Source organism: Dioscorea cayenensis, unplaced genomic scaffold, assembly GCF_009730915.1.
Source record: "Dioscorea cayenensis subsp. rotundata cultivar TDr96_F1 unplaced genomic scaffold, TDr96_F1_v2_PseudoChromosome.rev07_lg8_w22 25.fasta BLBR01001264.1, whole genome shotgun sequence".
NCBI classification, from domain to species: domain Eukaryota; kingdom Viridiplantae; phylum Streptophyta; class Magnoliopsida; order Dioscoreales; family Dioscoreaceae; genus Dioscorea; species Dioscorea cayenensis.
In genome coordinates, this window is record NW_024087655.1 from 1 (window position 1) to 11,506 (window position 11,506).

The window sequence follows — 11,506 nt, forward strand, 5'->3', positions numbered from 1 at the left end:
GAATTTGATGTTGATAGAATTATTTCTTATCATTATTATTTTTTGGCCTTAACCTTGAAATGAAATATCAATCCTCACTCCCTAGAATTAATTTTGGTAGGCAGAACTCAAAGCAGGACGTGGTCTTCTGATTCCAGAAATGGAACTACTTGCATATTATTGGCACCTGTATCATGTTATTGTTTACAGTATTACAATCAGCTCCACAGGAATCAATTGATAGGACCATCATTGAGAAGCTGAAGTTATGATTTTTGAATGGATGTGAACCAATGACTTATAATGGCTGGTAATTTCAGACTGAACAATCTTTTCATTTGTGCGTAGTGGGCATGGAAAATGACATCCATTTGATTAATAATAACACGAAACAATTTTTGGTGAAGAAAGTGAATGACAAGCAAGTTCTACCTTTTCAATGTGAATAATAACCAACAAAAAAACAACACATCTTTGAGATAGTTCATGCTCAGAATGAATGAGACTCTTATCAGACTCTATCTCACCCTTATCACTCAAGTTGACCTTTTTTTCACCTTCTATAGAAATTATTAATTAAAATTAATTAGTAATCTAAAAATTTATAAAAATTATATAAATCTATTTATTTTCAAATTACTTTAATTTAACATATAGGGTATACACATGAATAACCATCTTTATATTCAAATATAAGCAACAGAATCAAAGACCTATACAAATTTCTTAATGAATTCCCTATTTTAAATACACACCATACATGAATATTTCCTTCTAAAAATAAATTGCAAACCAAATCAATAACGAAGCCCCTTCACGATTACCTTCATACCCTTCTCCGCGAAGTTACCCAAAGATCAAACGCGCCAAGGTCGTGCCCATTCCCATTCCGCCACCGCGTTCCACCTCATCGCCCTATAAAACCCCCACATCTCTCTCTATCTCTCCCATTCATGGAGCTCTTCCACAAGGCCAAGGCTGTGCGGCTTCGCAGCCACCACGACAAGTACCTTTCCGCCGAGGAGGACGAAGACCACGTCCACCAGGACCGCGATGGCTCCTCCCCCAACGCCCGTTGGACGGTGGAGTACGGCAACGCTGGCCCTGTTGCTGTCATCCGCCTCATCAGCTGCTACCGCCGCTATCTCACCGCCTCCAACGAGCCTTTCCTTCTTGGTATGACCGGCAAGAAGGTCCTCCAGACTGTTCCCCGCCGCCTTGACTCCTCCGTCGAATGGGAACCCATCCGTGAGGGTTTCCAGCTCAAGCTTAAGACCCGGTATGGCCACTACCTCCGCGCCAATGGCGGTCTTCCTCCTTGGCGCAACTCCGTGACCCATGATATCCCTCACCGCACCGCCACCCAGGACTGGGTCCTTTGGGATGTCGACATCGTTGAAATCCGCATCGATCCTGCTTCCCCTATCCGTGATCACCCCGCTTCATTCCCCTCTCATCACCTGTCCAGACGAGAGGTAACGATCGATCTCGTCATGGTTCGTGACTTTTTTTTTTTTGTATGTGTGGTGATATGGAGATGTTTGATTTTGGAAACTGGTTGTTTGCAGTCTTCTTCCTCATCTCCGTCGGGGTCGCCGCACAAATCGGAGGGAAGGGTTATCTACTACGCGATAGCGGACGGGGACGGGAACGTAGATGAAGGAGTTGAGCAACCATCGTTTACTTTCAAGGGCACGGATGTGAACGAGTTGTTTCATAGGTTGAAAGATGAAACGGAGATGGATGATCTCGTTGTCTGCTCGAAGAATCCACTGAACGGCCAGCTATACCCCCTGCTTCTTGATCTTCCTCCGAATAATACTACTATGCATGTTGTGGTCGTCATGGCCAACTCCAAAGGTGAATTCTCTTCTTTCTCCAGGTTATGAAATTCTTTGGTTGGCTTGCTATTGAACTTGAAATGTCCGTTGCTTATCCAAAGTATATGCTATATGGCCTTGAAAAACTAAGTTTGTTGTTGTGTTAGCCTGTTTTTGTTCGTATGACATTGCCATTGGACAGATGACTGGGCATAAATTTTGATTAGAGTTTTTGTTTTGGGAACATTTTGTCGTGTTTGTAGCTTGTTTGAACCTTATTGGCTTCGTGTGGTTTTGCTGCTAGACTTATTGGTATGCATAAACGAATAATACAATATGGTAAGTCTTGTGTTAATAAAAGGATTTTTTGAGATTAAGTTGTATGGAGGACGTTGTTTCTTCTTGTCTCGGCCTATAATCTAGTTTTTGGATAGATTGACCAACAGAATATGAAAAATCTTGTATTTGATGCTACTCACATTTATTGTACAAAGCTTTGTTTATTTGCAGTCCTTGGATTTTTGTTTGCACTAGGATGATATTTCTTCTTCTGCATAGGAATGATCTTTGCTATAAAGTGTATTTTGTTTTGTTCTGCCTTCTTCAAAATCAGTAGTTTGGCCCTAAATGATTCATGTTGATGAGATTTAAAAGGATGAAGCAATGATGGGCATGATAAGAATGAACTCGTAAGTTCAAAGTATTTTTTTAGGGTTTGATGTAGTAAAATCTTGATGATGTCTATTTAAATAAATAAATAAATAATTTTTTTATTGCCTTTAGTTTTAAAGTGATATTTAGGGGATAAAGTCCAACCGCCAAAAAAGGTGGCTTATTGTCTTATTCATGTAAATATATGCTCCTCTGTATATGCAGAACACCAATATCTATGTTTGGAATATAAGAAATTAGATTGTTTAGCCATCCATGAGGATGCCAACTAAAGTGTAATGCATATATATGTATATATTTATATATCTTCATTCTATTAGGAAACCAGTGTAAAATAATGGTACATGCAATAAATTATTGTTTTGGAAAGTTGTTAGGCAGTCCTGATACTTTTTTCCCTGAAGATATATTGAGAACTGCTTTGACATATTGCAACCGTCAGGCATACTATTCATGCTTGGAGAAAAGTATTTTGTTTTCCATTTTAAAAATTGTGATATCAAGTTGCTGGGATTTCTTTTCATTGCTTTTATAACATACTTGGGGTGGTTGGGGTTTTTTTTTTTTCAAAATGTTGGTTATTTTTAGGGATGCTAGAATTACGTATTTGTGAAATGTGCAGTGACAACCCTGACATAAAGCTTCTATGTTTGTTAATCTATTTAGTTGTTGTCAATGCTACGTTTGTATATCTTTCTTGGGGCAGTTGGCAATGCGCATTATGATATCTAGCTGTTGTACAATAATTTTGATAAGTTGCACACCATAAATATTGATATGAGTTTATTGAAATTTACTATTGCTAATATTTGTCATGTGCCCAATGAGATTCACATAACCCTTCTAATAATAGCTTAACAGTGCCCAAATCTCATCAGGAAGCTATTTCAAATGCTGAGTCTTGGGCATACAAGTTTAAAATTCTTGACTAGTTCAAATCATGAGGCGCGGATTTAGCACCCACATTTTCAAGGCATGGGGATTGCTCATGGAGTATCCAATTGAAATTCTTCCTGTCTGAGCATTACCTTTAATTAGTTTTTCACTTCAAAATTTAAATTGATCACTGTAGTAGTGGTATTGGCTGTAATTATCTTTTCCTTTTAAATGAACCGTTCTTGTAGCTGGTAACTTGCTTTCAATCATAACAAGTATCTGATCGTCACTTCAGACATGATCTCCTAGCTACTTAATTCTCTGGTCTGTTACAATATAAATCATTGTCCTAAAAGCCTCTTCTGATAATTTTGAGATAACACTTAGATCATTAGCCTGGACTTGTAATTTTTTTTTTTTTTAGTACTCACAAGAATTTTGACTGAGTAGTTTATTGACTCTACCAACAAAGGATCCAAATGACAGTGACATGATAAAAAATATGGTCTGAACATTACAAAGAGAATTATGACCTAGTAAACACTTTGTAGAGACCCTTGTGCAAAAGTTTGGTGAATTTGGTGATACTATTGGAATGGATTAAGTGCTTGGGAGAGACTTGCCTGCATGGATCGCAAAAGGTGTTATGGCATTTAAATACCTATCAGTTAGGTGAATGAGGCTTTGTATCTATGGTTTTGCTTCTAGAAGGATGAAGTATTTGACTAGGATGTTGAGACTGATTATAACCCAAGCTAATACAAGGAAATCAAATCTCTACAGTTCAGCGTTTCTTGAATAGCGCTATAATTATGAAACCAGTTTTGCTCATACTTTTAGAATATTATGCTTGAAGTCTTGAGCCCACAGATTGATAGAAGAGCCGCAAGTAGTTTTCAATTGGGAGCTCCATTTTTAATTTGATTCATTTTCTGATCACTGTTAGATTTTGGGTTATGATGCATTCTTGTTACAGTCTTTCCCCACTTATATTGTCATGTATTTGTATTGCCAAATGTTAATATGCATTCATGCTTCAATTAATGCCAGTTAAAATATTTGTGTCGGGAACATTCTTGCTTCAATATCATGTGTTTTGATGTCTTTATTGGTGTTAAAACATCAGTCTTACTTTTATGTCTATCTCCAGTGGCCAAGAACTTCAAGAAGCCAAATGGTCCTATATAGATCAGAGATGAGGAGTGGAGAAGAATTGGTTGCTGTTGCTGTTGCTGTTGCTGTTGCTGTTGCTGTTGTTGTACAGGTCTTGTACATCTTACCTCTTGTTGTCTGGATACCAACTGATCTGGGTTTTGTTCCCGTCATCATTTTTCTAGCTGCAATGGATCTGATTTATACTCTACTGTAAAGGAGCTCCTCTCAAAATTTGCCAGCCATGCTTGATGTTTGGAGATATAACTTTAATTATGTTTGAAGTCCATAAATTTTGTAAATTGATATTATTTTTCAAGCTTCCATGCATATCATTCATGTTCAGCTGTATAGGGTTTCTCTAAATTTTTCAGTAGTAGTTGATGTCTAAGGATACCACCTGCTTGACAATGCTTGCGATTCATTGTTGATGAACGGAAAAAAGTACAATTTTGTTTTAGTTGGAACTTATTCATACAATGCTTTCTCTATCAGGTGTGCATGTGTTGAGGATTTAGAGTTTTGGGCCTTCAATTTAATCTCAGGTTTAAGTTGAAATTGTGTACTTTCTAACATTTTTGACAAGCATGGCAGTGTGTTAGAGAGATGCTCAAAAGTTTCCAGTAATGCTTGAAGTATGGAGACATCAAAAAGCTTGACAATGTCTGAGATCACTGCTAATATGTAGCAAAAGGTATATAATTTGGTTTTAGTTGGAACCTTTTCATGTAATTCATGGGGTAAATTTTTCATGTGGTCACTGACTCACTGTGTTATGGCTGATTTTCATTTTGGTCATTGTATTTCAATTTGTTTCTTTTTGGTCATTAGATATTAATTTGTTTTTCTGGGTTGATCACTGGGATTTTTTTAGCAAATTTAGATGACGTGGCCGGAAATGCTTATGTCACTTTTTTTTTTTTATATATTTTCTTTCATCCTAGCTGTAAAGAGGTTGCTGACTCAGTTCATTTAAAAAAAGAGTGATGTGGCATTTCCCACTGCCATCATCTAAAGCTCGAAACATCCCAAGTGATTAACCGGTGAAAACAAATTAATATCTAACTAAAAAAAAAATTTGAAACACAATGATTAAAATAAAAATCGGTCATAATACAGTGATCATATGAAAAATTTATCTGTAATTCATGTAATACTTTCTCTAAATCTATTGTTTGGTTGGAACTTTTACAATGGTTTCTAACCTCAGTCCTTGTTCAAGTTATTATAACAATGGTCATTTTTTTTTTACCAAGCATTCATTCATGATTATAATGGATGAGATACAAAATATACTCATAATCTAATGTATTGTTTTTCCTTGTCAGACTTCCTACTTGCTTCCAGATTGATTTATCAAGTCTGGTCTGGTCTGGGGATTCACTATACAATGCACTCTCTTTGAGAAAAAAGAAAAAAGAAAAAGAGTTTATTTATGGTCTTTGATGCAGAATCCAACAACATCTTTGTTATGGAAAATGAGGTAAGTTGAAGTGAGTCAAGGTCTTCTTTGAAAAATGAGGTACTAATATATAATAAAAAAGTTAGGAAGAGATTTGATTGGTAACAAACCACTTGCGTCCACATTTCACATTTCTATTGTCCGTGAGAATTTTGAACTTAATAATAGTCTTGATGTCTTTATTGTATTGAACCAAGCCCCTCTTTTCCAGGATGACTCTCATGGTCTATATGTGTGGTGACTTGGTTTGGCTTTTTCCAAGGTTCAATGCTTGTGGACTTCTTCTAAACTTTGCTTGAACCATTTAAGCCTCTATCACTTATATCAACATCCGTTGGTTTTATTTTTATTCTTTTTAGCTTTAAAAATATCTAACAAATTTTTTTTAAAAAAAATTAAACCATAAAATCTATTAAATTTAATTTATGATATGAAATTTTTTTTCTTATCATTTTATCATTTTTATTTCTAATCACGTGCTGACTATTGGTGGATTATAGACATTGTTATTCTTTCAGAATTACCCCTTTATCATTCTCTCAAGAGAGTTGGTGAATTTTTTTTTTACTTTTAATTAGAGATTGATTTTTTTATAATAAGTGATAAGGGCTTTTATTTAAATAAAGTTGATGGTATGCACAAGTTTGGAATTAATATTTCATTTTGCACAAATTTTGATGTTCGATTTTTGGTAATATTTGAAATAAACATTTTACATAAAAGATTTTGTGTTAATAAACAAAAAAAATAAGGATTTCATGTTAATAGCCCAAGAGAGCCAAGCTAAATAGAGGATTTGATGAGTGATTTGTTTATTTTTTTTTAAAAAATTATTTTAAAAGTGTTTAAAAAACCTTAGTAGTTTATTATTTTAATATTAATTAATAATTTATTCATATTTACTTAATTGATTTTGTTAAAAATTAATTTACAAAGGTGTGTGATATATATATATATATATATATATATATTGGTTAATAGCTATAACTATTTCTATTGTGTTACAACTAATATTAATAATTATTTTATCATTTTATAAAGAAAATATCTAGAAAACTGTGAATGACACAATATGTACATATAAATATACCCACATTTTCCCTTAAATTTTTATTAGAGATATTTAAAAATCCATACAATATTTGTGTTGTGTATGAAAATCTATATCCGAACAACTTTTGAGTCAATTAATACTGAGTCTCTTGCATAGGGCGCTTATTTAGGGGAGGACCCGAGATCGAATCTCATGTTTGCGCAAGTGAGAACACGTGGGTTGATGTTGAACTCTGCTCTCCACACGTATACATTTCTGACTTACCTTTAAACGAGGGCGTTTGTCGTCTATTTGTCCAAAAAAATAAATAAAATAAAATAAATAAATAAATCCATATCCGCATTGGATGCCTTTGCATGCCATATCGAACGAACCACGTGAGATGGTGCTGTTCATCCATCACCGTCATCACCATCACTGTTTTCTTTGCTAGGGTTACTAACTTGACCGTAGCACGACCGCCATCCTCACCAGACTCACTGACTCACCTCAGCATTAAAAGCCTCAGCATTACCATTCGTGTGGATCTCTCCCTCTTCTTTCTTCTCCTTTCCAAATTTATCCCATTAATATTACTTAAAATAATTATTTTTTAAACTAAAAATTTATATTTAATTATTTTAATTTCTTTTTTTTTTTAGTTTCATTTTATTTTAACAAATTAAAATTTAACCATTATATTTTATATTTAATTCATTTTAATTAAAACAATTAAAGATTTCATTATAAATATATATAAACCAATTTTTTATAAACATGCATAGATAAAAATTTTACAAACACACAGTTAAATTTGAATCCAACAGCTACATATCATATGATGTTAACAGTGAAGTAAATAATACTTTCTCGATTTTTTTTTATTTGTCACAAATTTATGTTTTTTTTTATCTGTCATTTTTTAATATTAAAAAGTATTTATTATTTTTTTTTTCTAAAATTATCTTTAACATTCTATTCAATCTTTTTTTTGAAATTAAATAAGAAAAAGAAATATAAAGATATAAATTAGAATTAATTTTTAAAAAATAATTAATTTTGTATAAAATTTTGTGAAATAATTATAAGATTGGATGAAACACATACACAATAGGTAAAAATAAAACGGAGAGAGTATTTATTAATAATGCTTTTAACCATATCATCAGTGTTATAATCAGTATTGACTGTGATGACTCATGATAGTCAATATTTTTTTATTTTTTTGTTTTTATATATATATATATATATATTTGCAAAAAAAAAAAAGAATGTTTATTATATATATATATATATATATATTCACATATATACAATTTCATAATCCCCTCTCTAACTACATCCTCCACGGTCTCTTCTTCTTCTTCTTCTCCATCATCATCCATGTCTTCTCTCCTCCTTCTCCTCCTCTTCTTCTTCTTCTCTCCATCCCATTCACTCCCCTGCTCTCCATCTCCCACACCATGTCCTCCCTTCCTCTCCTCCCCATCCTTCCCCTTCTCCTCCATCCCCGGCTGCGGCCATCCTTCCTTCCAAATCAACTGCTCCTCCTCATCCATCATCATCAACTCCATCCCTTTCCTCATCCTCTCCATCTCCATCTCCTCCAACTCTCTCCATCTCTCCCCTCTCCTTCCTTCCCCTCCCTTCTCCCACTGCCCTTCTCTCCCTCTCCATCCCATCAACCTCTCTTCTTCCCCTTTCCTTCTCCTCCACAACGTTTGCCACTCCCTCCCTTGCTTTCTCAACTCCTCCTCCTCCTCCTCCTGCTCTCTTTCCTATTTCCAAAACCAACTCCTTTCTCAACCCCATCGTCTCTTCACTTCCTGCCACTCTTCTAATCACTCCTGCCGCTCTCACCCCCATTCCACCAATCTCCTCCTCAACACCAGCTTCTCCGTCACTTGGAATCGCAACGACTCCTACTTCTCCAACTGCTCCTCTTGCCATGGCGTTTGCGCTTTCAACGATTCCCTCCCTTCCAAGCCCTTTCTCTGCATTCCCTTTGGTAACTCTCATTCCTCTCACCGATCTCTCCTTCTCGCCCTGTTTTTCGTGGGTGTTTTCCTTGTTTTATCCATCCTTGTGGTTGCTCTTCTCCGCCGGTGCCGGCCGGAGAGAGGCGGTGGCGGCGGGGAGTCAGCGACTGCGGTGTTCATTCAGTGCCACTTCCCTCGACCACCATCTTTCAGCTATGAGATTCTCCGCGCCGCCACCAATGGCTTCGATCATCGCTGCAAGATCGGCGACGGAGGGTTCGGGTCTGTGTTCCTAGCTCACCTCCCCGATGGCCGCGCCGCCGCCGTGAAACGCCTCCATGCTCGCCCTAACACATCGGTCTCCTCCTCCTCGACCTCCGACTCATTCTGCAACGAGATCTTCATCCTCTCCTCCGTCAAGCATCCCAACCTCGTTCGCCTCCACGGCTACTGCTGCGATCCACGCGGTCTTCTTCTCGTCTACGATTACGTCCCCAATGGAACCCTCGCTGATCACATCCATCACAAGCGCTCATTGTCTTGGCCGGTGCGCGTGGAGATCGCCGTCCAGATCGCGGCAGCGCTCGAGTACCTACATTTCGAACTGAAGCCGCCCGTCGTTCACCGAGACGTCACGTCCTCAAACATCTTCGTGGAGCGCGACATGCGGATCAAGGTTGGGGATTTCGGGCTCTCACGGCTGCTGGCATTGCCGCAGGACTCGTCGGACGAGTACATTCGCCGGACGGGGCCACAGGGCACGCCTGGGTACCTCGACCCGGAGTACCACCGGTCGTTCAGGCTAACAGAGAAGAGCGATGTGTATAGCTTTGGGGTGGTGATGCTGGAGCTGGTGACAGGGATGATGGCAGTGGACACTGGAAGGGATGAGAGGGATGTATCACTGGCGGAGATGGTGGTGGGGAGAATTCAGGTTGGGATGTTACATCAGGTAGTTGATCCTATGCTGATGAGACATGTGGAAAGGCCGGCATTGGCTTCGATTGAAGCCGTGGCTGAGTTGGCTTTCCGATGCCTCGCTGGTGATCAGGATGATCGGCCTGATTCCCGGGAGGTCGGGGAGGAGCTCAAGAGGATTAGGAACCAGCTGCAGGACTATTTGAGATGAGGTTCTCATACTATCAGCTTAAGCTTTTATGAGCCTAGATAATATGTTGGTTTTGTATCTAATGTTTGTATGTTTTGTTTGTGATCAGGATGATGGAGGCAATGTTTGAGGATTCTTCAGAGAATGAGAAGCAATGTGAGTTCTTAATTCTAGTATTTTTCTGTCTTCTTGCATAACTACTTTCAAGTTTCAACCTATATATATATATATATATTGTATAAAATTTAGAGGTTATTTCACACTTATGAAGAGTAATGAAGCTGAAAGTCTATGCAATGTTGAGATTTTAAGAGGGGACTGTGGTTTTAGATTAACAATGAGATAGTGTGAATTGTGGACTTTGTGAATGTATAGGGTCAGTAAACTGAAAGTGCAATATGAAATGCTAAGATTTTGAGAGCAAGTGGTAGTCTTTGCTTTGTCAATGAGATGCTGGGAAGTATTAGGTTAGAAAAGCATGGTTTCTTCTTGTTGTCATGAGCTTGAAGGTGTTTAAGATCTATGTGACAATATTTGATTAAAGATAATGGATAGAATAAGTTGACAAACTCCAAAGTAATGGCAGTGGAATTTCTCTCATTTGAACATATATACAATTCAAGTGTGTATGTATGGAAACTATTTTGTGTGTGTATGTGTGTCATTGTCTGGAATTGGCATATTCTTTCATCAAATCTGGCAGGCTTTATTGTGTAAGATATGCTATTTATTTGTAATGTCAATTAGACAAAATTAATTTGAGATGAGGTTAACATTTTAGTTTTTGGATTGCCTGCCTTAAAAAAAAAAAAACACGGCTAATGGGGTGATTTTCTGAACATTAAAGAGTGGTTTAATTCTCTGATTAAATGATGTATCTTTTTGACCTTTAAATGAATTGAATCACATGGAGAATGCATCATATGTATTCATACCTGGTTTTATTGGTTTTCTTGTCCAGCCAACCTAATTATGGTTTTTTGTCTGTTGTGTTGCATTGCTTTTAATGGAATGTTACTGATCATATGATGAGTGGGTCTCATATTTATTATGGTCACTGCCTCAGCCCCCTGATCTTTGGTGGCTTCAACACTTTGCAGCTTTTTTTTTTTTAATCTTTTTTTATTGTCACCAAAAGTAGAGCTCTTCATAAATGAAAGTGAAAGAAATGAGTACATTTTTCAGCTATTGTTTTCCACCCTGTTAGGTTACGGACAAGCACTGTTTTCCCAATGAAACAAGTTAGGATTATAAGAAAAATATTTTAAAAGAAATATATTTAATAATAAAGTTAAAAAAATTATTAATATTAATAAATGTTTGTATTTGTTTATATTCATACGATGGGCAATGAAAGTAGTCACATTATGGGAAAAAAAAAATTAAATAAAGAATTAACTTTTTTTTCACGTTTATGAGTTGAAT

At 36.6% G+C, this 11,506-nt stretch overlaps 2 protein-coding genes across 4 annotated transcripts; both read left to right on the forward strand.

Moving 5' to 3' along the window:
• Window positions 1-787: 787 nt before the first annotated feature.
• LOC120256014 lies at window positions 788-4,990 on the forward strand. 3 transcript variants are annotated; one of them, XM_039263787.1, is made up of 3 exons: window positions 788-1,475; window positions 1,548-1,839; window positions 4,498-4,990. In XM_039263787.1, the coding sequence occupies exons 1-3, from the start codon at window positions 933-935 to the stop codon at window positions 4,533-4,535; spliced, it is 873 nt and encodes a 290-aa protein (XP_039119721.1). In that variant the 5' UTR covers window positions 788-932; the 3' UTR covers window positions 4,536-4,990. The 3 variants fall into 3 exon arrangements, with proteins under 3 accessions (XP_039119721.1, XP_039119722.1, XP_039119720.1); XM_039263788.1 differs by having other exon boundaries at window positions 794-1,454; XM_039263786.1 differs by lacking the exon at window positions 4,498-4,990 and adding an exon at window positions 3,350-3,645 and having other exon boundaries at window positions 816-1,475.
• Window positions 4,991-8,324: 3,334 nt separating this feature from the next.
• LOC120256018 (LEAF RUST 10 DISEASE-RESISTANCE LOCUS RECEPTOR-LIKE PROTEIN KINASE-like 1.5) lies at window positions 8,325-10,825 on the forward strand. The gene is made up of 2 exons (XM_039263795.1): window positions 8,325-10,103; window positions 10,191-10,825. Exon 1 carries the CDS (start codon window positions 8,378-8,380, stop codon window positions 10,100-10,102), a length of 1,725 nt encoding a protein of 574 aa, XP_039119729.1. The 5' UTR covers window positions 8,325-8,377; the 3' UTR covers window position 10,103; window positions 10,191-10,825.
• The last annotated feature ends 681 nt before the right edge of the window (window positions 10,826-11,506 follow it).

Coding starts and splice junctions, on each gene's coding strand:
- LOC120256014 (XM_039263787.1), top strand. CDS start 933: ATGGAGCTCTTCCACAAGGCCAAGGCTGTGCGGCTTCGCAGCCACCAC. Junction 1,476..1,547: donor TAACGATCGATCTCGTCATG/GTTCGTGACTTT, acceptor GGTTGTTTGCAG/TCTTCTTCCTCATCTCCGTC. Junction 1,840..4,497: donor CGTCATGGCCAACTCCAAAG/GTGAATTCTCTT, acceptor GTCTATCTCCAG/TGGCCAAGAACTTCAAGAAG.
- LOC120256018 (XM_039263795.1), top strand. CDS start 8,378: ATGTCTTCTCTCCTCCTTCTCCTCCTCTTCTTCTTCTTCTCTCCATCC.